Genomic DNA, 26,420 nt, shown 5'->3' with positions numbered 1-26,420 from the left:
TGTAAAGTGATGACACTGTGCAATGGTCATTTTCGTTGTGCTTGTCGAACCGCTTTCCATGTGTCGTGTCTGAGCAAACTCGGTTCACTATATACAGTACAGACATATTGTGGATCGCCTTGTTGAGAGCATCGATCTCTTCGGAGACACACCTTGAGATTCGCTGCCACTGCAGTGGTGTCAGAGTTGGAATGATCAGGTTCCGCAATCAGGCCCATGCTTCATCGGAAGTTCTCTCCACTTCGATCAAAGGAAGTATAGATCCGAGAGTTTTTGTGGGGGTTCTCCGGTGACTCAATGGTATGGAGTCATCAAACCTTTCTCTGGAACATAGCAAGTCAGAGAATAGCATTCTGTCCAGTCCTGACTTCTGACCCATTAATCCTTGCCTCGCCACATCTGGTTGAGGCTGCGCGGGCATATACCATCTCCTGGCGATATGTCCCAGATCATCTCAAGTGTGTGTCTATCTTGTGCACAGAGTATATTAGATTTTAAGAAAGATTACGACCTCAGAGCAAGCTTATCGAATTGTAACGATACTCAAGAGTGAGTAACACATTATCCTGAACTCTAAATTGGCATCACACTAAACCTCAGATTGCATTTGAATCGTGAGGTACTGTACTACAGCTTTCTCATCATTCATTACATTTTCTGCCCTGTGATACTGATATGTTCTTAATAACAAAGATCCGATACGACCAACTCCAGCTTCAAGTCTGATATCATCCACCATACACACTGTCAATCAGGGTTCGACCTAACCATCAAACGAGTATCACCAAACGATCAGTGGCTCTTGGTCGAAATGAGACGGTCGACTCCTGATGATGGATATCAATATCAATGTTACCACATCCGAAAGTCTTATCCTGATCTAGAAAGAATGAAAATCCTCAATTCTGCCAGTGCGTCAGAGGCTATTGAATATCTCAACGTGGAGGATATCGAACGAGCAATCAGCAATGTCAGCTGATAGAGGTGAACGTATGATGGTTCTGCTTGAACAGGCTATTCAGATATGCACATAAGACACTATATACATACATGGGACATATATACAAAATAATCATAATATCGTAATGAGCTGTCCATATTATCAAATCGTACTACAGTATATCAATGAGTTGATCCTCCCTACCACCATCATCAATCAATTCACGTCGCACTAATCATCATCCTCTTCCTCATCATCATTCTCATTTCCGCCCATTTCATGCGAAGCGTTCCTCCAAGAGCTACATCTGGGGAAAGGGTCTTTCCAACATTTGCATCCTGCTTTACACCATTGACCATTCTCCTTTTCATCTTTTCCGTCTTCATCGTCATCCTTTTCAGCTTCTTCACCTTTTCTTTCATCTGCTTTCGCATCTTTGTCTTCATCGTTTCCATCCATATCAAGATCTTCATTGTCACCTTCACTTTCACTTGCCGGTCCATCTGCATGGTAATCTTTGTGCGCATCCTCATTTCCATCCGCGCCTACACTCTCCTTTTCATTGTCATTGTCATCGTCGCCTTCATCTGCATCCTCTTCCTCATCTGCTCTCCCTTTGCCTTTGCCCGAACTACCTGTAGCTGTAGACGCAACTGACTCCTCTTTTACAGCCCGATGCCATTCCGAAGGTAACAATCGATGTTTCCTTTTTCTCTGTATGAAAGTTCCAGCTTCAAGAGCTTTCTCCTTATTCTTTCTTCGAGTACTGATGTTCTTCTCATTCATAGTGTGCCATCGTTGACTATATGATTGGGTTGTATTGTATCAGCGTGTTGGATCATACCACACGCGACGATGTATTCACTCACACATGTAATCGGTGTCCGATTGGACCTCCATGCGAGCGATAGGCTAAAGCTTCGACGGCCGAGTACCAGAATCTGCAGCAAGAATCTGACTTAGCTCAAGACGAAATCCAAGTAAAGTTGACCCGACTTACATTTGCTGGGGGCTACATAGTTGTGAGATGATGCAGAGTTAGCACACAACCGCTGAATTGGGCAACCAATCTCACATACCTTTTCTTAATCATGGAATTGGGCTACCAGCATCAATGGTCAGTAATTAAACAACAACGTGGGAATGTATATGAGAAATGACTTACCACCAACATATGTTTCAAGCACAACAGTTCAGCATCGGTGATCTTGAACTCTCTGATTGCTTCCTATGTGGTTTCGTTTACATACATCAATGATGTCTGAGGTGAACCACGCATAATGATGAGAAAGTTTACTCACGGATTTACCAATATGTTTGGAGTGAGCCGCTTGTACAGCTTTCTTCCTGTATTCACTAGCCCACATGATTTTCGAAGTATCTTCAGAAGTGAATTGCGGAACGTCATAATCTTCTTCATGATCATCATCAGACTCTACCGGTGTCTTCCACACGCCACCTCTTGTTTTCCTTCTGACATCCTTGATCTTCTTCTTCAATCGTTTGCTGAAAGATTCAGGAACCTCGGTAGGCATCGTATATAATGACTTCTGTTCCTTTGTAGTCAATGAATCGTCGTCTTTCTTGTTGATTTCCAGATAATATTCTTCGTCGGGTTTACCATTATCATCCTTCCATACAGGGGGTTCGCCATTTTCTCTTCCTCTGACTCTGCCGATAATCCTTCTATTCATTCCTCCGAGCTGAACGGAAGTTTGCTCCCTCTCCTCACCTTCAACTCTCCCGCGCATCCTTCGTTTATAATCCTGATCTCGTTTCTCTTGAGCAGCTTTGTCAAGCCGATGCTTCGATCTCCAGAAATACTGTTCTTCTTTGTAAACTGTATACTGCGCTTCCGTCCAATGTGATCTAGGTCCTCTGGGCTTATAGTGATCGGCCTTCAAGGGATAAGCGAATCGCTCTTTCTTGGGATACTGCCATTCCGGTGAGGAGGTGCTGGTGAAGATACGATGAGAATGGGTAGTTGAGGGTTTGAGAATACGACCATTACCTTCGGCAGCGCAGTACAGCTCCTATAGTGGTGAAGTCTTATAATCAGCGAGTGTTTGTGCGTGAGGGTATGACGAATAAGACGAAGCGAGGCGCACTCACTCTGAAGACCGTATCAGTCATACGATGTCGGAATAGTCTGCAGACACCAGCAAAGGATACATAGTCTCTCATCTGAGGTATCGTCAGCTTGACGTTTTTTGGGCATTATCGGAACATCTTCACTCACAGACAAACCAACATCAACAGCCAATCCAAAACACAGATCCAAAATCTCTCTAGGCAGCTCCAGAAGTGGGCAATCCTTCCTTCCTGTCCAATCAGGTATATCACTCCATTCTACTCTCTTGGCCAACAACGGTTTCCTGCCTTTCTTCTTTTTGGCTATAACCTCATCATCATTCTCCCTTTCTTCAGTGCTATTCCTCTTCCTCTTAGATGTCTTCTGAATTGCGTTCGCTGCGATGGATGTAGAAGGGGTCGATCGAGTTCCCGACGCACTGGATGGCCCTGGTGTGGGTGACAATGGGGAAGATTCTCGTGAGATCGAGCCTGATGCCGATGGTACACAAGGTGTGCTGTCGTCTAGCAATGATGGATCAATGGGTAGCTGTGAGAGTACCGAGTCGAGTGTGGGTATCGATATAGGATCGTCCATCGTGGTCATGGTGACTGATGGGCCAAGAAGGGCTCATGTAGTATGCATGTAGTTATATAGAGGAATGAGAAGAGTGAGAAGAGAGAGAAGAGTGAGTGATGAGAAGGATCAAAGGAATGCTGGGATGTTTAGGGTGGACCACCCGGCTCAAAATGGGTCCGAGCGTAAGTTACTACACGGGTGATGACCAAGGTCGACTCAACTTTCCCACGCTGCATCATCCATACGTACTGTATCTACTACTGTATCTACAGTGCTATTCGAGTGACTGAGAATGTATGCACGACGACATGACCCCAAGACATGGTTGATGACATGCATGACATGATATACTACAATACATGAACTATCCCATATAACCTTCCCACTCCTGAGTCTGACTCAGCTAGTCTCACCACGACATTCATGATCATTCCATGCGATCGAATTTGGCTATTCACCAATCATAGTCGCTGCCGTTCTCCCTAGCACAAGCTTCGCAATCCGACTCGCATGAACCGTAAAAATCGTACACAAAGTCTCGGCGCCACCAATCATATGGAGAGACATATCTCCTCTTGTGCTTGTAGACGTAAGTACCATCCCTTTGAGCTTCCTCGATCCTGTCTCGACGGTTTTGCGCAAGTTTTTGAGTTTGGATTGCACGAGCTCGACTACGTGATTACGGAACACTGTTAGCATGTGACCCTCCAGATGTGACAGTATCTGAGGTAGACTTAGCTCACATGTATTGCTTGTGACCCTCAACTCCACCATGAGAACGCCAGGCGAGAGCTTCGACTGCCGCTTCCAGAAAGCTAGACGAGCGATGAGCTGATAGAACCACGAAAGTAGGATAGCTTTGACTTACGCTTGCTGAGGACTAGAATCGCCAAGCGAAAGAAGATCAATAATTACACAAGATCTCACAGTGTCGACTCACATTTTCCTACTCATCGGGTTCGTCTAACCATGAATGTCAGCTCTCCGTATATGCTCAAGTCTGGATTGTCACATACAACAAGGACATGCTTCAGGCAGAGCAATTCTGATTCGGTGACCTTGTACACCCTCATAGCTTCCTACACAGATACCGTCAGTAGTACTGAAAAATGACAGTAGGTGTGGATGGCTTACCGTCTTATTTATTCTCTTATTATTGATCCACTTGACCGCCAAACAACGCCATTCGTTAGGCCAATGATCGTAGATAAGCCGTTCACCCTTGTTGACGTACTGTTGGGGTAAAATTTCGTATTCCTTCTCTGTGTCGGTATCAGGAACTGTCCATCGTTTGTTGTTGGTCAATCTCCCGCTTCTTTTCTTTCCCTTTTTCTTGTTGGTCTGGACCTGATCTTCTATCTCTGCTCTCTCCGACGTTGTGTCAGACTGGTCGACGACTTTCTTAACCTTGACAGGTAATCCATGTTCATCGCGATCTATCGCCGGTTCCCCATCTTCACGTCCTTTGACAGTGGCTAAAACCTTTCTGCTATGAGCACCTACGATCGCCCAAGCCTTTTTCTTTCTGTCTTCTTTCATCTGTTCTTCCAAGGTTTCCCTGATGCTCTTAATTTGGGTTTTGCGCTCATTCTCCATCCATTTCGATTGTTCCTCCTTATATACAATGTATTGAGCTTCGGACCATACTTCTCGAGGACCTTCAGGTATGTAATGGATTGGATTACCATAATTATAAATTTTACTTGGTCTGGCTGTTTTCCAATCGTCCACATTTCGACTGAAGATGTGGTTGGCGAGGGAAGGTGTTTCGGGTTTGTCGATCTGACGTGCAGTTGTGTGGAGAGTAGAGACGTGAGAAACTCCCTTGGACCAGCAAATGGACTATGAGGGTGACACATATCAGCCAGGCAACAAGCACCCTTGGCGATACACTCCTGATCGACTTACATGGAAGATATCGGGGGTGAAGTGATGTCTGAAGTATCTTGATACTCCGGCTAGAGCCACATAGTCTCGAACCTATGACAATCATTAGCTCAACTTCTCACCGTGACGTACAGCACAACTCACACCAAGACCACTTTTCAGTCCAAAGCACATATCCAAAACATCTCCAGGCAATTGTAACAGCGGACAATCAGTTCTATCACCCCAATTGGGAATATCTTTCCAGTAAACTTGTTTGGCTAAAACCACTTTCTTCTTAGGTTTATCCTCTTCCTCATCTGGATCTACGATCTTCTTCCCTCTCTTCTGTTTCAATTTACCTTTGCCTTTATCTTGAGCTTTCGCTTTACTGGTAGATGATCTCGAGGTGTTTGAGCTCTTCTTAGCTTTCTTCTTTGTGGGTTTGGCTTGGTAATCGGAATCAGCGTCTTCATCGTTGTCCCAGGTCGGAGAGGCTTGACGTTTGAAGTGAAAGGGTTTGGCATCTTCTTCAGAAGGATCTCCTTCAAGGTTTGAAGGGTTGCATTCATCCATCTCTATGTCAGAAAGATCGGTGAGATCACTTTCCGAGTCGAATAGACCATTGTGATGGACCGGTGAGGATCCTATGAGAGGATGTACTGCCGGCGCAGAACGCACTTTTGACATACAGAGGGATGCAGTCAATACGACAATGATGTTATTGGGGAAGGGGGAGTAGCTTACCTGATACTTGAGTAGTCATGCTCTCTACTTGAGTATTGTATCAAAGTTGAGAGATGCGAGATGATGTGGTGTAAGATGAGAGATGAGAAGAGCGAGGTTGATATTGTTCCTCTCTGATGGATGGATGAGTGGGTGATGAGTGGACTGGCCGGGTACTAAATCATCCGTGCGTCAACGCGTCAACTCTCCCACGGTGTGTGAGTTGAGGTCAAGCAGAAGAAGCATTGATGAGTTGAAACCCAAATCCGCTCTGCCCCACCCTGTACCAGATAAAAGAATGACGAGGACGAAGCTACATCATCGAACACGAACACAAACAACTACTGGGAGCCCAACAAGCGATGACCGGGCACAGATGGGATCATGTCCGAGCACGATGCTGTCCGCACAGGACATTGATACCGTATCAAGAACAGGGTATCTATATCTAGTTTCTGATTCTGGTGCAAAATACTGCTTCTGACCACATCAGGCCTAACCTCTGACCTATCTATTCGGATTACCAGAACACAGATATCGAGTAGAGATGACCACTGATAGCGAGAGCGATCGAAGTCATCGATCAAGTGCATCCAGCTCTGATACTCCCAATGACAGATACGGTACTCCCATGTCTGTCATTCGACCGGTGAGTCCTAGCAAACAAGATGACCCAGACCCGACTCTGGGTAGGATGAGACTAAAGGGACTTTTCAGGATCCCTTTCCATATGAGCTATTACACCATACGGCAAACAGGTTGGAAACCGGTCTTGATCATCTGGAAATTCCCCCAGAAGAAGAAGAAGATGGTGAAGAATCCATGTCGAATTTTCCCCATGGATATAGAATTGCGAAAGTAGGTAGATTCTATCAATTGAATACACGTTAGTGCAGTGAACGTGACTGCGCTGATCTAGCTGGGAATGCTTACAGGCAAGGGTATATTCTCGGTCCGATGTCGAACCTGGACCACTTGGACCGAAAATAAAGGAGATGATGTCTCTTCCTTCTTCCAATGAGATTCTCATTTTCGTATATAAGATTAAGGAGATGATGGAGGGGAGAAAGAAAGAAGATAGTATCTGGAGTGAGTGCTCTTACTCATACATATGCGCAAGCTCCAACGACAGACTCTCCATCCTCTGGGCAGTCCGGATCTATGGGATGGATCGGAGCTTGATAGAGGGTATAACAGGAGTTTGTGGGTGAGTTATCGGATTGATCTACTGCACCTGGCCTAATATAAAAATAATAAAGGCTGACATATACTTGATCTGGCCTTGCGAAGTCTTCCACCTAACACAATATTCCATCATCTCCTCTACTCTCAACACCGACATCATCGTCCTGAATCATTCATTCACCCTACCTATGTATCAATGCAGTTTCCAGTATACGGTACCCTCACTTCGATAAGGCAGGCGGTGATGGAGGCGAAATTCAACATAGACTACGACGAGACAACTATTCCTAAGAGATCGGAAGCTAGTAAATTGGCTTTGGCAGATACAGAAGTAGACGAGATGATCAAAAAGGGATCTATCAGTGTATTCGTCATTCCTTCATGTATGTACATATAGCTCTTGACGACTCTCAACACACACATTCAGATTCCGGAACCAAGCTAATTTTCATATCTGACTTTTGAGTATGGTAGTGAATATCGTCATAACTGTTACACCTGAAAGCTATATGGATCCAGCAACACGCATGACAGAGTATGCTGCTTATTCCCAACCGAATGTTCCCGGTCAGATTGATATACTCGTCAATTCCGAGTTACTTGGAGCAAGTCTTTTACATAGGTGTAAGTGGAACTTTATAAGACGGTATTCGTTGAACATGCTGATTGTTGTGTAACGAAGCTATTGGACACGCTTCAAACGTGAGCACCTTTCATTATGTCCGTTGCGACATACAGAGTGCATGCACTGAGGATCAGCTGCACGTGGAATAGACCGTACGAGATATCGCGGCGCTGCTGAAAGTCTGGGAGAACAACGCAAAGTATCACTACTCTGTGAGTGGTTTCTCTGATGTTTTTGAGACGCATCAGGTGGTGTTGCGGGTTTCAAGATAACTTTTAACTTTTTTTTATATTTTCCAGACTACAAGAACAGCAGAGATACATCGTCTGATCAATCACCTCATCACATGTCAAGATGAATTACAAGATCTACAACCTGTTCACGAAATGCTCCTGAAATACTACAGAGAGAAGGATGTTTCAGGACAAGTATCGGAGGTCATTGATATCGATGTGGCTGCCCGGGCTGTTGTTATGATTGAACAAAGTCAAAAAGCACTGCACAGGGTTTTGAACGAATTGCAGAGATTGATAGAGAGGGGGATTCGCCTGGAGACCTTCTGTCTGGTGAGTATATGCTCTTTACACATTCTGTCGCACTTCGCTTGTTCTCCACATCGTTCTTAGCTCTACTCTAGTGTTCTATATCGAGATATATAAAAACAAAACTGATCTCTTCTGTCAGAACATGTTGTCGTCCCGAGCAAACGATTCGATGGAGAGATTGGCGATAGTGACAATAGTCTTCCTTCGTGAGTTGCAATGTGATCGTGCGACATATTACATCTCATCTCAATACATAAACGATGTTTGCTGATAAACCTTTTCACGAGCAGCGCTGACATTCATGGTGAGTGGCAGTAAGCGTACAGTATAAAAATTGTACAAGTATACAAGAATTGCTGACAGCGAAAATGACCCGATGTAAGGCTTCATACTTTTCAATGGAAAGTAAACTCTTCAAGCGTAACAACACTTCAACGAGTATACAGTCACTTACATATCTTACCTTACATTTCAATAGGGTTTCACCGACTTTAGCGTCCTCAGCCAAACCCCTGTATATTTCTGGAAGATTTCCGTCCCACTTTCGTTCGTGTTCTTCTTCATATTCGCATATTCCAATCTCAAACGATTTTTAAGATTTATCTTTCACTTCTTGATCAAGGGATTTAGACGGGCGAGGTCTCAGAGGGTTTTCGAGAGTTTGATGAAATGGTGGTGGCAGGAAAAGATCAAGAGGAAAGTTGAGAGGGAACAAAAAGTCTATTCAAGATCTTTACGACAATTTCAAGACTCACTGCCACCCGGACCGGTACGATATCTACCACCATCTGGATCATCATTTGGACAAGTACAGTGGTCACCACCACCTGGTCCACCTCCACCTCCACTTGCTATCCCGCTCGGTCAACCTCTTCGCCCTCTGCCTGATCTGTCACCTATCGCACTGGGAACGGACGGAACGGTACCTGCTTGGAGTCAGTTTCAACCTGTGCCAGTGTCTGACATGCCGAATCCATGGTCAGGAATGCCTATCCCATGGTCAGGAATGCCGATACCGTTGCCAGAAATGCCGATCCCATCATCTGGCAGGAAGATTCCTAGATCGAAAAGAGCCAGACGTTAGGTTATAAAGGATGGAACATTGTATTTGTACGTGTTCGTGTTCATGCACCGTGCTTGGTGCAGATAGAAGACATCAGGAACCATGGTATAATCGTGAAAGAACAGGTAATCATGGTAGTGGCAACATATTTTAGATTAGTAAACACCCATTCTATCCTATCTCATCTCATCTCAGTGAGGGGTGAGAAGTGGTTGCATTGAGATTCTCTGCCATAGCCATGAGATCTCCTGAAGGGATCGGTTTCAAAGGACAGGCTCTGTGAGTATCACCGTATCTGATGGTGATTCGAACATGAGCAATACACGCGGTGATCTTGCTGTGCCAACCTAGTCAGAAGATATATAAAAACAGTACATGTTTACGACGATGCTCATATCATCATGGACTTTAATTGCCAATCAAGCACACCACAGGATTGTTGATCCACTCAGCATGTCTTCTTCCCCTACCGATACACTGCCCCGCCCCCTCCCCCCCTTCACCTCACCAGATGGAGATTTCGCGCACAGAGATGATCATTCTAGTTTTGCCTTTTTCCGCGAGATGACTTCGCCACCGGATTTTGCAGGTCGAATTGTCATAGTCAAGGTACGTCGTGGACGGATATTCAAATAAGATTGATATGGCTTAAAAAGATATTTCTCTCCATAGGCGCAGAACTTTACTCGCCCGCCGTCTACGAAAGAGGCTTTTTGAAGAATTGATGTTCCCATCCGGGTCCGTTGAAGTCCCTCGGCTTCTTGAAAAGCTGAGAAATATGATGCGAGAGCGAAGTGATGGTGACTGTACATGGAGTGAGCGTCATCATGCATCCCCAGTTTGTCTCTGTAGACTGAGACATACTGTACAGTCCGAGTGTACGGTAGAGCTAGAAACTTGATAGCGGGTATAACGGAATTATGGGGGTGAGTTATGAATGTCTTGCTTTGAAATGCTATTACATAGACCTAATCTCTGTGTTCTCTCTTTGGAGTCTACCGTATGATGAATTGATGCAACATCCTTGGGAATCTGGACCAGAAGACCAATCTCCTCACTTCGAGAGCACTCCATCTTCCACTTCCATCCATTTTCCAGTATATGGAACGCCAAATTCGATCCGGGATATGGTCCTCCAGGCCCAAGTTCATCCTGCGTACAGAAGGATTGAGCTACCAGAAGATTCAAAAGCCAGTAGACTGAAATTGGAGCATGCAGACGTGGATTATTTGATCAAAACCGGGTTTATCAGTATTTATTTGATTCCTTCAGGTACTTTTAGTCAGTCTCTTATCGTGCACCTCACATGGAAGCATACATCGCTGATGAGGTATACTATAAGCTCAGTCAACGTCTTAGTCACGATCACAGCCCAGAGTTATGTTTGTCCTGCCACTGAGATGACCGAAGGTCCACTGCCAAAGGATATCATAATAATATAGGTGAGGAAAGTAATGCAGAATTACTGGGATTGAGTTTCATACAAAATGGTCAGTGCAGATGCTGTGAATAATTATTACATTACATATCGAGTCTGACTTTCATGGCTTGTAGCTGTCAGACGTGCTGCGAATGTAAGCTCGTACCGTACAAACATACTGACCGATTAAGCGTTGACTGATGCTTGATTGCATCAGACTGTGAAAGATATCGCTGAAATAGTGAGAAGCTGGGAAGATGAAGCGAGGCACCCTGTCTCTGTAAGTCTGATATACGATAGTCCGTTCAGGGATTGTGATCTATATCTGATGTGGGTTCTCCCAATCGACAGACAACAAGAGCAGAGGAGGGAAATCGTCTCATCGTTCATCTTCATACCTTGGGTTCGCATCTCCGCCAGCTACAGACAGTTCATTGAAGTAATTGACCAAACACTTCGGGGTTGAGGACGACCCAGAGGAAGAACGTCGACGAGTGATATTTTCGCATGCCGCCCGCTTCCTTCAAGAGAGTGAGTAAGGAAGACGCAGAGCAGTAGAGGATCTCCAGGATTTGATGGATAGGTGTAAAAGCTTGGAAATCTTCTGCTTTGTAAGTTTCATTGTTTCTTTACCAGCGACAGGGTGCTTGGACATTGTTATCTCTGCCGTATTCAAAAGGAAGCTGATATCCCGGATCTTTCAGAATATATTATCCTCTCGAGCGAACGACTCAATGGAGCGATTGGCTATAGTGACTATTGTCTTTCTTCGTAAGTGTCCGATACCCTTTACCAGAACTTGTCGTGTTAAGATCTTAGATTGCGTGACTTGAAAGCTTTAACTTTCATTGTGAGTTTGTGGATGTGCAGAAGAACTTATACATGATCGGCTAACTGATCTCTGTAGGCTTCCTATTTCTCTATGGTAAAAAGTTGAATCGCGAGCCGGTTACGATTTGCCATTATGTGGTTGTGTTCACTGATCATTGCATGGTCGTGGGGATTCAAAGATTTCACTGTTCTCGATCAAAAACCTTCATTCTTCTGGAAGATATCCGTTCCCTTGTGTATATTCTTCTTCCTCATCTTTGCGTATTCGACCCTCAAGCGATTCTTCAAATTCGCTTTCAATCTTGTTAGCCGAAATATTTATAGCACTCAAAAGACGAGGAGCTTCCAGCGACTAAAATATCAATGGTGGCAAAGACCGATTAATAGAGCCAGAAGGGATAGACTGCTTGAAAAGCTTAAAGGGATTTTCCGAACGTTTCGAGCTTAGGATTCACCACCGCCGTCTTATATGCCTCGAGAACAGTTCCCCCCATATATACCAGCAAACACGCCGATGGGAAGGCCAATGAGAGGTATGGGAGGTAATCCCATGTTTGCACCCCTTCCCCCCGGCTTTATGTCATACGCACCCAGAGCTCCTTCAACAGGTACAGATAGTATCGTGTAGGTGACGCTTTTATATGCCTGTTACCGTGTACAATATTTCTCTGGTGAAACACAATACGATGGTCGGATCTGTAATATAATTATCATGATGTACAGTATGTTTTGTATACAGAGACATCCCTAGTCGGCCCCGTACAGCCAATGCAATTTGACAAAGATCCTCACCCTTGGGTCTTTCTAGATTTCGATCAACCACCAAAGGGTGGATCTTTGATGTTTGATGCGCAAACTTTATATCCCCCCTTTTTGAAGGTTCACACCTTCATTCTTCATTAGTGCTCGGTCCTTGCAATCCATACTATCCTAGTGAGATACCCCAAGCCCTGTACAATAGATACACATAACACAGCTTCATGCTTTACGAATCACCTGAAACTCATCCATGCAGTGCAATATGCCATCTGATAATGTCGATAACACTCTTATATCCTCTACAATCAATCATAAGCCAGCCGATGTGGCGATATCCAGTAGAGTTTTATCGAATAACAAAGACGATACATCGCGAGATCAACAACGTTTTGATGAGGTGAGCTCGATTTACCTGGTCTCCTATCGGCATCTTACATTCATTCATGGGATATGACAGAGGCGAGACAGTAGATTTCAACGGGAGATCATAGGATGTCATCCAACCTGAACTTATCTAACGTCTATCAGCGAGGTTAGAGACTGGACTCGACAGGAATGATAATCTCGATGATCTGTTCCTGAAAAGCATTAAGAAGGATCATGTATACATCATAGTGATTTAATATCGTTACATAGGATACTTGCAAAAACCTTCAAGTCAACTTAGAATTATATATCATCGATGTAGGAAAGGTAGGAGATATATTCGTGATACTTCTATCAAACAGCCTGCACTTGACCCGACTTTCTCAACTTCTAAGCAGGTTCAGAAGATGGATGAAGAAGCAGACGAAATGGGGGAAATTGGATATTATCCTCTGGTGGAGGAGGAAGAGAGACAGGTGGAATAAGAACGTTGGGGAGAGGAAGTTCGAACCGGAAGGAAAGGGTCAACCATGATAAGTAAAGCCGTAACACTGGACTGTCGTGATCTCGATATTGTTGGTGGATAAGTTGGTACTTTAGAGGTCCAAGGTGAACTGTTGCATAGCTATATCTGAATTAGTATCTCATTTTATCGAACATCGTCGTTGATGGATCTGCATTTTGATGATGTCTCTCCACGTTGGAGGTTCCATGTGATCTTGTGATTGGCCTTCCAGCCCTAATTGGGTTCACCGAGCAGATAATTGTATACATACTTACTTCATACAATCTCAGGTTTATTATTTTAGTTAGCAAGCAACTTATCGTCCACGGCTTTAGTATCCAATCCTTCCGCACCATCTCTCACTTCCAGAACCTACGTCCAGGTACGGTACATCAGCTCCATTCCGCTGGTCAATCGCAGCTGCCTTACCTTGGCTACCTCTGCCACTTGCTGGAAGTAGTTTAGAGAACTAGCATGAAGAGTCATCAATTCCATAGGGGCTCCACTTGGTGCCCTAATCATCACATTGAAACGTCAGTATACGTGGGTATATGAAAGGCTAAATTGACTCACCAATTGATTAATATCAAGGGATACGATATACGTCCATCTTTATGTTTCTAGGTAACAGTGCGCACCAGTCAGTTGGGTCTTGGTTATCCGTATGGGTTTGAACTTACCAATTCGTGAGAAAGCAGCACATAACGAGGATGATTCTCTGGTAATTCTGCGTACAAGACGACAGGAACTCAGAGATTAATCTTTCGAATTTTTTTACTGTGTAACTTGTGAACTTACCCTCAGCTATCTCTTCAATTGACTGATCCTCGAATTCTTCCTCTACCGCCATTGATAAACTGGCTTTAACGATTTTGACTGGACGTTCATCGCATTGGTCGTCAGTACACGAGGATCCATCTTCTACCCTTCACAAACAGTAACCCTGCGTGATAGTTTAGCACATTGTTACCCACCTGAAATGGCAGCTGTTCCTTTTCTATTCGTGAACCTGAACTTCTTCAAGGCTGCAATGACATCCTGGGGTATATCGACTGTTCTGGTGGACTAGGAAGAGTGCAAGAGATTAGGTTGTGGGCGTACAAGAAGGCGTTGGTAGGAGCTCACCATTTTGGCAAGATTGTCGATCACTGAAACACCTGTGGTCCTTGTTTTCTCTGCTGCTTAGGCTATATGAATCATCTTGCTTTGGTCTGACTGCTGTCTGTTGTTGTCGTTATCGCTCGGTGGCACTGACTCTGACAACGTCATACCGCCGCTTAAATGGGTGACATGAATATAATTGCCGATGATCCGCCGGATAGGCTAAACCGGGTAACTGACAGTTACAGTTAAGTGTCTGTCTCAATCTCAATTCCCCCATGTCCCTCCCATGTTGTTGCTTCATCCTCCTCTTGATCTCTTTCGCCTTGTACACGTTCATCACATATCAATCACACCACTACCTTCAAGCATCACTCGGATATCATACCATAGAACATAGACTATACATTATAGACATATACAGCGTGACAGATCATCTCTCAGTCTGTTCGACACGATGGCACTAGGCTGGCTGCTTAAACCCATAGCTCTAGCCTCCACTTTGGCATTATCGACCCTGGGTATATTATCTAGGAAATACCAGCGAGCGAGATTCTACTACCATCTCACATTGTATGTATCAACGCTGGGGGCGTTGAGTCTGTGGGGTGTGGTGGTCAGTATTTTAGCTACTGTAACTGGACAAGTGAGTCTTTGCCACCTGACGACTATCGCTCAGCGGTTGGGTATACCCAATCAAGCAAGATGTGTACCTGTGCTTTATGCTGATAATGTTCATGTAGCGGTTGAACATCAATTACCTCGTTGCCCGGTCATTCTACCTCACTTGTTCACCTGCCGTGGGAATAACATTCGATGTAGAAGGTGAAGAACATTTGACGGGGCTGTTGACTGCTAGAGGAGGGAAGGAACAGAGTGCAGTCTTGGTAGGGAATCATCAGAGGTTCGTTATAAATGAGCTTTAGCTGGTGTATGACCACCAAGACCAAGTCAGCTGATCCTAGTAATAAACAGTTTCCTCGATATACTTTACCTAGGGAGGATATTCCCTAAAAGAGCAGCTATAATGGCTAAACGTGAATTGAAATATACGCCTGGCTTAGGACAGTTTAGTAGGTTCATCTTCTGCTCCAACCCGGATATCCATTCAGGCAGCTGATATTCCTATCTTGGATTCTAGTGTCACTGTCCGGAGCGGTATTTGTGAATCGATCTAATCGAGTCGACGCCATGGCTGCTCTGCAAGCCGCCGGAGACGATATGAAGAAGAAGGGGGTGAGTGATTCTGCATCATGAGCTCGTTTGCTCTCAGTAGTCCGTACAGGAGGACTGGGTAAGCTGATATGGTGTACTTCCACAGGTATCGTTATGGGTCTTTCCCGAAGGTACAAGATCATCCTCAGCCGAACCCGCCTTACTCCCCTTCAAGAAAGGTGCCTTCCACTTGGCTGTACAAGCCCAAGTGCCCATCGTTCCTGTAGTGGTAGAGAACTACCACAGGTTGTTTGATGGGAGAACCCGGTTTGAGAACGGCAAATTGAAGATCAGGGGTAAGTCTTGTTTATAATTCGGCACATTGGTGTAGGTGGACATACTGATTGTTTGTTTTCTGTTGGCAAATAGTTTTGCCTCCTATACCTACTGTTGGACTCACTGCGGATGACGTTACCAGGTTATCGGAAGATACTAGGGAGAAGATGTTGGAGACTCTCCGGGAGATATCTGAACCTGGACATTCATCTGATGCCAAACATGAACCCGCAGTAGTAGGGCAACCTGAATCTGAACCTGGTATACCGAAACAGAAAGAGAAGGAGCATGTTGAAGATCGAGAGAAAGGTACAATACATCTCGCGATCAAGAAATCATCCAACTCTGATTCAGAAGATGTTATGAGTAAGAGTGGAAATGAAAGTACGGAAGATGAAATGGATGATGATGCCGTTTTGCTTCGTAAACCCAAACCCAAATTTACCAGTGATTCTTGATTTCCTTTTCTTTTCCTATGTGTCTTATCTTGGTTGATGGTAGATTGTAGAAGGGTCTGTACATCAGTGTGTATGTATGCATATATGATTGAGGGTCTGTCATTGTCATTGCCATCCAGAATCTGGAGTCTTACTGAGCGGTGATGAGCAGTGCCACGTGTCGAAGTGTTGGTGGTGATTGATTGACGCATCATCCATTCGCGTACTCGTTAGATGGAACAATGACAACAGGTGAAATGGTATTGACCATCTTCGTTACCTACTTTTCCACATATCATCAGACCACCACCATATACCTCTTCTTCATCTATCACGCTGCTGTCTGCCCCCTCAGTATACCCCACTTAATTGTCAGAATTAAAAGTAGAATTGACCAGACAAGATGGCTATGGCTCCTCCCCGGAAGGGTATGTGTTGGATCTCTCTCGTTCGTCCAGGCAGTGTCAAACAGAAGCTGATCAGACATCTGTCGACTCCCTTGTATCATATTTGCCGAATCCATCTATCTTCATTCCTCTCCTGTTTCCATCCACGTCTTCGACATTCATGATTTATCATCCCAATCACCCAACTCTTACGACTGACTTCAACCTTCCATCAAATCCCATGAATCCACTGTATTCCGTTCGAACGAGCAGGAGAGAACTACGAGCTTCGTCAACAGCTGAATTCGGAGTATCGGGAAAAACGAGCAGATGCTATCAAGAGGGTCATTGCGAATCATACAATAGGTAAAGATTGTAGTGGACTGTTCCCGGATGTCGTGAAGAATATGGTAAGTTGGTATATCATAGTGTTCTGTCATCTCCGTATCTCGAAATCCTACATCATCATAGAGATCACTTCATCTACCTCATCACATCATACAATGATATCCTGCTAATGATGATGCTGTAATGATAATAGCAAACGGACGATTTGGAACAGAAGAAATTAGTTTATCTATATCTCATGAATTACGCTAAGACACAACCTGAGTTGGTGATTCTGGCTGTGAATACATTTGTCAAGGTGAGTTAAGCCGACCCAACTTACCTTTATGCATTACCAGAATGATGAGCTGAGTGATGTTGAATAACTTGATTCAATCCGATCCAATTGACAGGACACCGCCGATCCCAACCCACTTGTTCGAGCATTGGCCATCCGAACCATGTCTATCCTCCGTGCCGAAAAAACCCTAGATTACCTGGCCTCACCTTTATCGAGATGTCTGAAAGATGATAATCCCTATGTCCGAAAGACCGCTGCGCTGTGTGTCGCCAAAGTATTCGATCTGAAACCGGAATTATGCGTGGAGTATGGGTTTGTTGAGACTTTGAGGGATTTAATTGGAGATGGGAATCCTATGGTGAGTGAATACGTACCAATATAATACAGTGTAGTCAATTATCAAGAAAGTGTTGGATTGTTGATGGACTGACTCACTGCTTGATGAACTTTACAGGTCGTAGCCAATGCTGTAGCAGCCCTCGCAGACATATATGAAGCCTCCCTCAACCTCCCTGATACTCCCCCCACCTCACCAGGAAGATCGTCACCTCCACCATCATCTAAACCCAACCCAGAACTATTCATCATCGATCCACCTACATTGACTAAATTGCTGGTAGCGCTCAACGAATGTTCCGAATGGGGTAGAATAGCGATCTTGAATACATTGGCGAGGTATAAGGCTTTGGATGAAAAGGAGTCGGAACATATCTGCGAGAGGGTGATGCCTCAGTTCCAACATGTGAACGCGGCGGTGGTTCTTGGTGCTGTTAAGGTGAGTGTAGTCAATCATCAAACGAATTTTCGTCTCATGCCGTGAAAGGGATTCTCTAATGCTGACCACAACCTTCTGCCATTATAGGTAATAATGATACATATGAAAGCAGTCACTCGAGAAGATCTGATCAAATCGCTCACTAGAAAGATGGCTCCTCCATTGGGTATGTACCAATAGTCCTACTTCTGTCTCGATATCAGTACAGTTTATCGTCTTCTTCAGTGAACGGTGTTGACTTTCTTTCTTGATCGTACAGTTACACTCATCTCCTCACCACCTGAGGTCCAATGGGTCGCCTTGCGAAATATCAACTTGTTACTCCAGAAACGACCTGGTATATTAGCAAATGAGATGAGGGTGTTTTTCTGTAAATACAATGATCCACCTTATGTCAAAGTTGAGAAATTGGATATAATGGTTAGATTGGCTAGTGAGAAGAATGTTGATACGCTTTTGGGCGAGTTGAAGGAGTTAGTTGTCGATTGTCAATCTTTATCGATATAGGTATGATAAGCTGACATCATCGTTCGCGCTCTTAGGTACGCCTCGGAAGTCGATGTTGACTTTGTGAGGAAAGCGGTCAGAGCAGTCGGTCAAGTGGCTATCAAGATTGATGAAGCTGCTGAACGATGTGTGGGAGTTTTGATGGAGTTGATAGAGACTAGAGTGAGCTACGTGGTACAGGAAGCGGTTATAGTCATCAAGGTGAGTTTACAATTTGTGTTTCGTATATGGAGTTTTGTCATCCCCTCATTCTCTTCATTGCCACACATTCGATCGATGGTTTTGACATATCGTTTCTCTTATCAGGATATATTCCGAAAATACCCACACTCGTACGAAGGTATAATTCCCACGTTATGCGCGAACCTCGAAGAACTCGACGAGCCAGAAGCCAAAGCTTCTTTGATATGGATCATTGGTGAATATGCCGAGAAAATCGAGAATGCAGATGAGTTGTTGGGAACTTTCCTAGAATCGTTCAAGGAAGAAAGTTATCCCGTGAGTATATCCGTACCTTAATTGACAGATCAGTGTTTGTAACATCAGAAGAAGCTGACTTGTACCCATCTTATCCGAAGGTGCAACTACAAACCCTCACTGCTATTGTCAAGCTGTTCTTGAAGAAACCAGATGAAAGTCAGACGATCGTTCAAAAGGTCTTACAAGCAGCTACGAAGGATTGTGATTCTGCGGATGTAAGGGATAGAGCGTATATCTATTGGAGGTTACTCTCGTCAGATCCCGCTGCTGCTAAGGTGGGTGGTTTTACGCTGTTCCTCAATGCTCATCGAAATAGTGTGATGCTGATCTACTGTTGTGTGAATATCATAGTCCGTCGTACTGGCCGTCCGACCACCCATATCATTACCTCAGACTACAGTCGCACCAGCCATACTCGAAGAACTCCTCGCTGAGGTATCGAGTTTGGCGAGTGTCTACCACAAACCTGCTGCTACGTTCATTGGTAAAGGTAGGTTAGGTGCTGAGGAAATGCAAAGACGAGCATTGGAGTGAGTTACACATTCACCTCAGATGATCATCAATCTGTGGGCATAGTCACTGATGCTACGATTTAATAGACCGGAGGAAGAGAACGCTCGAGAAAAGGCGTTACAAACCGTCGTAGCTGGTCAACAAGCAGAGAACCTTTTAGATTTCGATGCAGACGACGAGCCGCAACCATCTTCCGCTGGTGGTTCACAGTCATTGTCAATGTTGGGTAAGGGTGGTATATCATCGAGTACGATATCGAACGTTGCTAAATCGACTAACCCCTTGGACGAATTGATGGACTTGTTCTCTACTGCTTCGATGACCACTCCGGCTACTCAGCCGGTCGCTCCGAAATCTACCGTTAGTGGGATACAGGGATTGCAAGATGATCGACAAGATACGAATACTACGCATGATGCGTTTGCTGGATTGACTGGATTGGGTTCTCCTCCTCAAGGATTGGGTGATGGTAATGGTGTAACTAGTCCGGTTCAATCGCAGGGACAAGGGCAGCAGAGTGGTGGCGCTCAAGATGATTTGTTGGGACTGTTCTAGATGGGTGTTTGTACATACATCGCATGAGTATGGGTGATTGGAGATATATATGGTGTATATAGCCCATGCTCTTTTGATATCTGACATGATAATGATGATGCTTATAGAATGATATGTGAGTAGTTGTGCCACAATTGCAAGTGATGAAGTGATGCAGTGATCAACCCGCCGGTTAGCGTCCGTTAAGGTTTAGAAGTGCAGTGATGTATCCGGTTGATCATCCTATCATCCCACCTCTGGGTATACACAGATATCCATCCCATCTACCATCTACTATCGATATCCTATCCTTCCCATCTCACGTTGTTTCTATTCTGTTCATATCATCTCTCCTAGATATTACCTTTGGGCTCATTGGAATCGTATCATACTTTTACCCCACTCCTTTCCTCATTCTTGGGTTCATAACGGTGACAAACGTTGATCATTCAAATGCAGACGCAGACGCAAACATAACATCGCGTCATCCTCCTCACACTCAACATAGTTTCGCCGCTTTCATTTCAGCTTTGGACTATCATTACATTGGAAAGCAACGAGAGATCACGATCACGACTATCGCATCTCCACACGATAATACATACTTTTTTGTTATAATTGACAGATAGAAGACTCAGGTGAGTGACATGACATAGCTTTGCACTGTTCATCCGCAGTATCCAATGTAAACCACACTACTACCGGTGTAAAGAGGAACTTGTACATCATGTATCACACCTTTGTCATGACCGAGCTGACTTTATATCTATGTAAAATAGCCTAGACTAGACTAGACTTGCACACGAATCCTTTCATTTCCCTTTCATCCTCTGTCTCTCTCATCCGGTTTTATGGTCGGTGATTCAATACATACCATACCATGACATCTTCTGCGTCAGAACCACTACCGCCTTCGTCAATCACCACAATCGCAACTATGTTGGATGTTGGTGAAGCCTCACAGAGTAAGAGTATAAGTAATAATGGTTCTGCGGATGGATCAGATAGAGGGAGATCACCCATTGTGAGTTGTCCAAATCCATCTATCCCGCACATGCTCCCTTGCTGTTTATTTCGGTGCTAAAACGGTCTTGTACGGTTTGACATGATAGATGAACCCCGCAGCACACCTAGAACATCTCCGTTCGTCCTCTCGGACTCCCACTTCTGCAGAGATAGATGCAGTTATAGCTGCTGCTATGGCTAATGCCCCGCCTCCTGTACCTGTACAACCTGAGTTTCCAGAAAGTGAGTCCAAACCCATTCATAAGCTTGTGGTGCTCTTGCTGACTGTGAACATAATAGCGAGTATAAATAGATCTGTTACACCGCTCATGACGAATCTGTTACCTTCTGCTGTGGGCGTAGATGGGAGAGTAAACTTGTTTGTAGGCAATGTAAGCTACTCTACACATTTCGTTCATTGTAGATGTCGTTGCCTAGCTGACTCGCACTTTTTCATTGAAGCTACCATATAGAGTACGTTGGCAGGATTTGAAAGATCTCTTTAGAAAAGCTGGAACAGTGTTACGAGCAGACGTGAGCTTGGGACCGGATAACAGGAGTAGGGGATATGGGACTGTCTTAATGGGAAGTAGGGAAGATGCCGCTCGAGCGATAGGTGAGTCGCTGCTTCTCCATCATGACCTTGATACACTGTTCAGATATTCCCTTGCACATCTTCCAGATCGCTACAATGGATACACTTGGCAAACACGTACACTCGAAGTACGACCTGATCGTTTACCACCCGAATACGAACCTCAGACTCATGCACCTCATCCTCATCGTCCGGGAGTATTCCCATATCACTCGAGTGGACATCCTCCCTTCCCCATGTCCGGTCATCTAACTCCGCAATCCAATTGGATACCAGGTCAAGGACGCCCTCCTTTCCCGGGTCATACAGGCTCTCATGGATTGCTCGTACCGGGATTAGGACCTAGTCCGGTCGCTCCTCCAATGACATTAAGTGGATCTTCACCCATTCCATCTTCTCAATCACCTTCATCTATATACCCTTCTTTATCCCTTCCACTCAGCGTACAGAATACTGGCGGTCATGGTCATCATGGTGGACAACCTTATCCACCATTGGTAGCTTCCCCTCTTGCAGGATCGTTGTCAGCAGGTACCACACCCAATACGCATACTTCACCTGATCCTAATCCTACTATACCTTTACCGAGAAGTACCTCGCCAAACCCCAATCCTACATCTCGTCCAACATCAAGTCACAGTAAAACCACTTCGCCAGCTAAGGGAGATCGAGCTCCTCCACCAGGTACTCTAGGCCCATTGCCCCCTCCACCATTCGCAGCTATCAAACCGATTGTCTCGCCCACAACGTCCAATCCAGGACTTGCGCCGTCCGCTTCGTCCGTCAGTGCAGAAAGCTTAGGTCCAAGTCCACCGGTTATCCCCCGCGTGCCGATCGCTCCCATACCTCAACTTGAGGGTTTGGCACATCAGGGTCTGGGTCTGGGCCCACCAGAGACTCTGCATGATAGGGTGATCTTCGTTTCTAACGTGAGTATTCAACTGAACCCTTTGAATGAGATCTAGGCTAAGTGGTCTTCCCTATCGAATATATAGTTACCTTTGTCTATACAGTGGCAAGACTTGAAAGATTTGCTTCGACCAGCAGGAACGATCATTAGAGCGGAGTGAGTAAGACCGTCATTTACGAGAAGGATTTTGACAATCGGTCTGATGCTGACGGGACTATTCAGCGTCGCTACCGATGCTCATGGCCGACCTAGAGGTTTCGGTACGGCTCTATTCGCTTCTGAAGGCGATGCAGCTAGAGCAGTGACGATGTTCAACGAGTGAGTTCAACAGAAAATGCTGAACCTACAGAATTGCCGCTGACTTCGAAGTATAGATTGGAAATTCAAGGTCATTGTATACGCGCTCATCTCGAACGGGACTCGATGACCGAGCATTCTCACTCTAATGGACCATCCCCCGGTCGAGATGCTTCAGCTCTAGGATTTGCTCATACTCAGACACCTCCGCAGTCGCATGAGCCTTCCATTTCCGCAACACCGCCGGTACGATCGAATTGTGACTCGGCTGAGGTCTTGGCACCTATAGATACTTCTGCTGGACCTGCTGCGACGCCACAAAAGAGCGTGGAGAGCTCCCTTGCAACGAAATTACCTTGGAGCTTGAACACATCATTACAGCATCAGACACCTGGTCGGCCTGGACCAGGACCGGGTCCAAATCATCAAACTCCAGGCAAACATCAACATACACCTAATTTCCGTCAACTTCATCATCCCGGACCTATCTCAATGCCACCTTTCCCGCCCATGCAGAACGACAATCCCTTATCACCTTTGCAAACCCGTGGTCTACCACCCATGACTCCCTCGATGCCTGGATTCGTGTTCAACGCTCCTGTCTATCCTGAAACTCCACCTATCCATCATGGATTTGGTGGGATGTCGAACGATAACTTTGGACCTTTCTCACCTGGTATACCTGTGACTTCACCTAACGCATTTGGTTATAATCCCTTTTCCGCACCTGGAGCACCGATCAGATTCCCTCAATCTCCTCATCCACATCAGTATCAGGGAAGTGCGGTGTTGGGCACACCTACGACTCAGTCTTTCCCCATTCTCAATGGTAATCAACAATCACAGGGGAGTATATCGCAGACTCTGAATCAGGATTATTTCCCACCGATAGGTATGGCTAATAATATCCCTGATACACCTACCCCGAAATTAAGTGGGAGAGCATCTGTTGGAACGGCAAGTAATAATAGTAGTAATGGGAATCCATTGAATGCGAAAGAGAGATTAGCATCAACTGCATCTCAAGATGAAGCTTTGATAGAAGCTGCGAATAATTTGACTTTAGATGGAAATAGAAAAGAAAGTCCAGATAGTCCAAGTGAAATGAGAAGGACTTTAACTAGTAATAGTAACAGCAATAACAATACTCACTTACAAGCTGGAGATAAGAATGATAACGATGATGTGAAAGGTAGGATAAGTCTTGATGGGAAAAGACCCACCTCGTTGTTGGATCCTACGACGAGTTTGGGCAAGGGGGATATCAGAAGAGCCAGCTTTGATGATTCGACGAGATGAGGTTGAATTGTAATCATATTGTTCTGTTTTGTTTGGGCTTGTTGAGTGCTTGGTATTTAGGGTATAAAGTGTTTTTGGTTTTTCGGTTTCGATTTAATGATCAACAATCTTGTTTTTCATTTCTTTCATTTTGATCCTGATGGAAATTTGATTAGAAATCGCATCGCATTGCTATAGCTTAGCTTAGCTTAGTGTTTTTATATTGGTTATATGTTATCAAAGTATATTATGTATCATGCACATGCATCTACTTCAATATGGTGTGTATCGATGACTATTCCTCATATACATTCTGGATTCTATCCTTCAAGGTATACAACTATGCTTTCTATGCTAGGTATCACTGACTATGCCAAGATTTCGAATCATCTTCTTACTCTACTCTATTTGTTCAAGGTAAGGTGAATCAATGTCTTCCTGCACGTTCTTGAGTGACGTCTTTCACTGAATGACGTACAAGCAAAAGTAGAAAGGTCAGCAAATAATTCAAGATGAGATGTCTGCTCTTTGGTGATTTATGACAAATGACATCAAAGATATGTACTCACGTTTATAAGCTGGATCCCACCCACTGGAGGTATTAGGATTTTTCAACAGTGGATTAGGAGAAGTGTTGGTAGTCGATCCCAAAGATGTATACCTAAATGTGATATTGAAAACGAAAATCAACATCAACATCAACATCAACATTTTAGGTCGTGGTAGAGATAGACTCCGACCGACTCACCCTTGATCGTACAATGTACAATACGGCACGTTCAACTCCAATAGGAAATCCCATACGTCGGAATATGTCCAATGGAGTATCGGGTGGACTCTTAGGAATTGAGGCCATGATGGATCGGTGGGTGCGAGTACATCTACGTCTGTCGGGAAGGAAAAAGTTCACTTATGATATTAGCAAGAGCCCACAGAGATGAATATTGACATGTAACAATCAAAACTCGAATTTGATCTCTTGAAGAAAAATTGGTACAATTTTTCCAAAGTACCTTGAAACGTATCAGATCACGGCCAACATCGACACTCACTATCATTCGGATCACCTTTCCTCGTGCCTACCAAAACGCTCCTACACCCTTTCCCACCTTTATTCAACCATTCTTCCAAAGCTGATTTCATACCTCCTCCGAACCTGTATAAATCCAATTTGTATTTCTTCGTACAGTCTATTACGAATTCGTCCAATTCCGGGAATGGGTTGGGAGCAGTTATGTAAATACTCCGTATTGGGGGGTAGGGAAGAGATGATTCGGATTCAGAAGGTTGATGATGTGTTGCGTGTGTTGATGATGATGAAGGTTGGTCATCTATAGGAGGAGGGGGAACGACGGGTTCGGAAGATGATGAAGATGGGGTCAAAGGAGGTTGGGAAGTCGAGGACGAGGACGAGGACGAGGGTATCTGGATGGATTCATCTGGTTGAGGGAGGAGAGAAGCTTGGCATGCGTTTGTATGGCGGGCGTATAGGACAGCAGCATAAATGTGTAGTAGTACAGTACCTATATGACAAGCAGAGTATCAACCAGAGCCATTGGTATTGATGTTTAAATTGTTAAGGCGCAGGAGACTAGTCACTAACAGTCTTTACCGCCGTTAAACGACATAGCTACGGATTCTTCTCTACATATGTACATCATGATTTTAGCTATATAAGAATTTTGTATAGCAATCAATAACGCAATAACAGCGACTCACCCTAGCTTGCTCAACACCGTTTCTATCAATACCAAAGCCTCTTTCACCAATCCACCTAATCGATCAGGTTTCCCAGCTCTTTCCAGCACATTGAGCAGGGTTTGTGGATCGATCAACATGTTGGTTGATACGAGTTTGTGCTTCGTGATACGCCCGTGTGACTTGCGAGTCACTTTACAGATCTGCTATCGTTAACAGAGATGAATCTCCCTCTGCGATTGATGACGACCATCCATCTATCACTCATCTGACCGTTGATGTGTTTGATTTGCGTTGGTAATCT

At 44.6% G+C, this 26,420-nt stretch overlaps 11 protein-coding genes across 11 annotated transcripts; 7 read left to right on the top strand and 4 right to left on the bottom strand.

Annotated features, from left to right (window-relative positions):
* Positions 1-1,171: 1,171 nt before the first annotated feature.
* I203_105912 (uncharacterized protein) lies at positions 1,172-3,617 on the bottom strand (the record flags this gene model as incomplete). The annotated part of the gene is made up of 8 exons (XM_019145060.1): positions 1,172-1,742; positions 1,810-1,881; positions 1,941-1,952; positions 2,020-2,042; positions 2,106-2,168; positions 2,242-2,973; positions 3,053-3,124; positions 3,180-3,617. 8 exons carry the CDS (start codon positions 3,615-3,617, stop codon positions 1,172-1,174), a joined length of 1,983 nt encoding a protein of 660 aa, XP_019006395.1.
* A 427-nt stretch (positions 3,618-4,044) lies between these two features.
* Positions 4,045-6,032, bottom strand: I203_105911 (uncharacterized protein; the record flags this gene model as incomplete). The annotated part of the gene is made up of 8 exons (XM_019145059.1): positions 4,045-4,261; positions 4,334-4,405; positions 4,459-4,470; positions 4,531-4,553; positions 4,607-4,669; positions 4,725-5,432; positions 5,499-5,570; positions 5,622-6,032. 8 exons carry the CDS (start codon positions 6,030-6,032, stop codon positions 4,045-4,047), a joined length of 1,578 nt encoding a protein of 525 aa, XP_019006394.1.
* A 761-nt stretch (positions 6,033-6,793) lies between these two features.
* I203_105910 (uncharacterized protein) lies at positions 6,794-9,621 on the top strand (the record flags this gene model as incomplete). The annotated part of the gene is made up of 12 exons (XM_065517864.1): positions 6,794-6,831; positions 6,941-7,040; positions 7,118-7,271; positions 7,335-7,389; positions 7,473-7,750; positions 7,842-7,991; positions 8,050-8,069; positions 8,142-8,204; positions 8,292-8,558; positions 8,677-8,743; positions 8,828-8,841; positions 9,016-9,621. 12 exons carry the CDS (start codon positions 6,794-6,796, stop codon positions 9,619-9,621), a joined length of 1,812 nt encoding a protein of 603 aa, XP_065373168.1.
* Positions 9,622-10,053: 432 nt separating this feature from the next.
* On the top strand, positions 10,054-10,317 carry I203_105909 (uncharacterized protein; the record flags this gene model as incomplete). The annotated part of the gene is made up of 2 exons (XM_065517863.1): positions 10,054-10,209; positions 10,273-10,317. 2 exons carry the CDS (start codon positions 10,054-10,056, stop codon positions 10,315-10,317), a joined length of 201 nt encoding a protein of 66 aa, XP_065373167.1.
* A 61-nt stretch (positions 10,318-10,378) lies between these two features.
* I203_105908 (uncharacterized protein) lies at positions 10,379-11,458 on the top strand (the record flags this gene model as incomplete). Its single annotated transcript, XM_065517862.1, has 8 exons — positions 10,379-10,415; positions 10,472-10,526; positions 10,595-10,872; positions 10,948-10,986; positions 11,043-11,090; positions 11,155-11,174; positions 11,238-11,300; positions 11,372-11,458. 8 exons carry the CDS (start codon positions 10,379-10,381, stop codon positions 11,456-11,458), a joined length of 627 nt encoding a protein of 208 aa, XP_065373166.1.
* A 137-nt stretch (positions 11,459-11,595) lies between these two features.
* I203_105907 (uncharacterized protein) lies at positions 11,596-12,479 on the top strand (the record flags this gene model as incomplete). Its single annotated transcript, XM_065517861.1, has 6 exons — positions 11,596-11,631; positions 11,725-11,791; positions 11,857-11,870; positions 11,928-11,952; positions 12,031-12,155; positions 12,300-12,479. The coding sequence occupies 6 exons, from the start codon at positions 11,596-11,598 to the stop codon at positions 12,477-12,479; spliced, it is 447 nt and encodes a 148-aa protein (XP_065373165.1).
* A 1,302-nt stretch (positions 12,480-13,781) lies between these two features.
* Positions 13,782-14,609, bottom strand: I203_105906 (uncharacterized protein; the record flags this gene model as incomplete). Its single annotated transcript, XM_065517860.1, has 7 exons — positions 13,782-13,853; positions 13,911-13,995; positions 14,055-14,101; positions 14,162-14,208; positions 14,280-14,357; positions 14,456-14,546; positions 14,607-14,609. The coding sequence occupies 7 exons, from the start codon at positions 14,607-14,609 to the stop codon at positions 13,782-13,784; spliced, it is 423 nt and encodes a 140-aa protein (XP_065373164.1).
* A 430-nt stretch (positions 14,610-15,039) lies between these two features.
* I203_105905 (uncharacterized protein) lies at positions 15,040-16,531 on the top strand (the record flags this gene model as incomplete). Its single annotated transcript, XM_019145055.1, has 6 exons — positions 15,040-15,228; positions 15,326-15,486; positions 15,558-15,655; positions 15,724-15,818; positions 15,904-16,093; positions 16,167-16,531. The coding sequence occupies 6 exons, from the start codon at positions 15,040-15,042 to the stop codon at positions 16,529-16,531; spliced, it is 1,098 nt and encodes a 365-aa protein (XP_019006390.1).
* A 382-nt stretch (positions 16,532-16,913) lies between these two features.
* I203_105904 (uncharacterized protein) lies at positions 16,914-20,354 on the top strand (the record flags this gene model as incomplete). The annotated part of the gene is made up of 12 exons (XM_019145054.1): positions 16,914-16,938; positions 17,170-17,306; positions 17,438-17,542; positions 17,637-17,882; positions 17,979-18,299; positions 18,387-18,465; positions 18,559-18,772; positions 18,842-19,007; positions 19,113-19,304; positions 19,385-19,561; positions 19,638-19,816; positions 19,886-20,354. 12 exons carry the CDS (start codon positions 16,914-16,916, stop codon positions 20,352-20,354), a joined length of 2,310 nt encoding a protein of 769 aa, XP_019006389.1.
* Positions 20,355-21,213: 859 nt separating this feature from the next.
* Positions 21,214-24,439, top strand: I203_105903 (uncharacterized protein; the record flags this gene model as incomplete). Its single annotated transcript, XM_019145053.1, has 8 exons — positions 21,214-21,357; positions 21,446-21,581; positions 21,639-21,730; positions 21,801-21,954; positions 22,021-22,862; positions 22,929-22,999; positions 23,066-23,161; positions 23,218-24,439. The coding sequence occupies 8 exons, from the start codon at positions 21,214-21,216 to the stop codon at positions 24,437-24,439; spliced, it is 2,757 nt and encodes a 918-aa protein (XP_019006388.1).
* Positions 24,440-24,845: 406 nt separating this feature from the next.
* Positions 24,846-26,256, bottom strand: I203_105902 (uncharacterized protein; the record flags this gene model as incomplete). Its single annotated transcript, XM_019145052.1, has 6 exons — positions 24,846-24,883; positions 24,988-25,079; positions 25,167-25,305; positions 25,471-25,941; positions 26,022-26,062; positions 26,138-26,256. The coding sequence occupies 6 exons, from the start codon at positions 26,254-26,256 to the stop codon at positions 24,846-24,848; spliced, it is 900 nt and encodes a 299-aa protein (XP_019006387.1).
* Between the last annotated feature and the right edge of the window lie 164 nt (positions 26,257-26,420).

This window comes from Kwoniella mangroviensis (assembly GCF_000507465.2).
Source record: "Kwoniella mangroviensis CBS 8507 chromosome 1 map unlocalized Ctg02, whole genome shotgun sequence".
Taxonomy (NCBI): domain Eukaryota; kingdom Fungi; phylum Basidiomycota; class Tremellomycetes; order Tremellales; family Cryptococcaceae; genus Kwoniella; species Kwoniella mangrovensis.
This window is presented reverse-complemented; position numbering and strand designations above follow the sequence as displayed.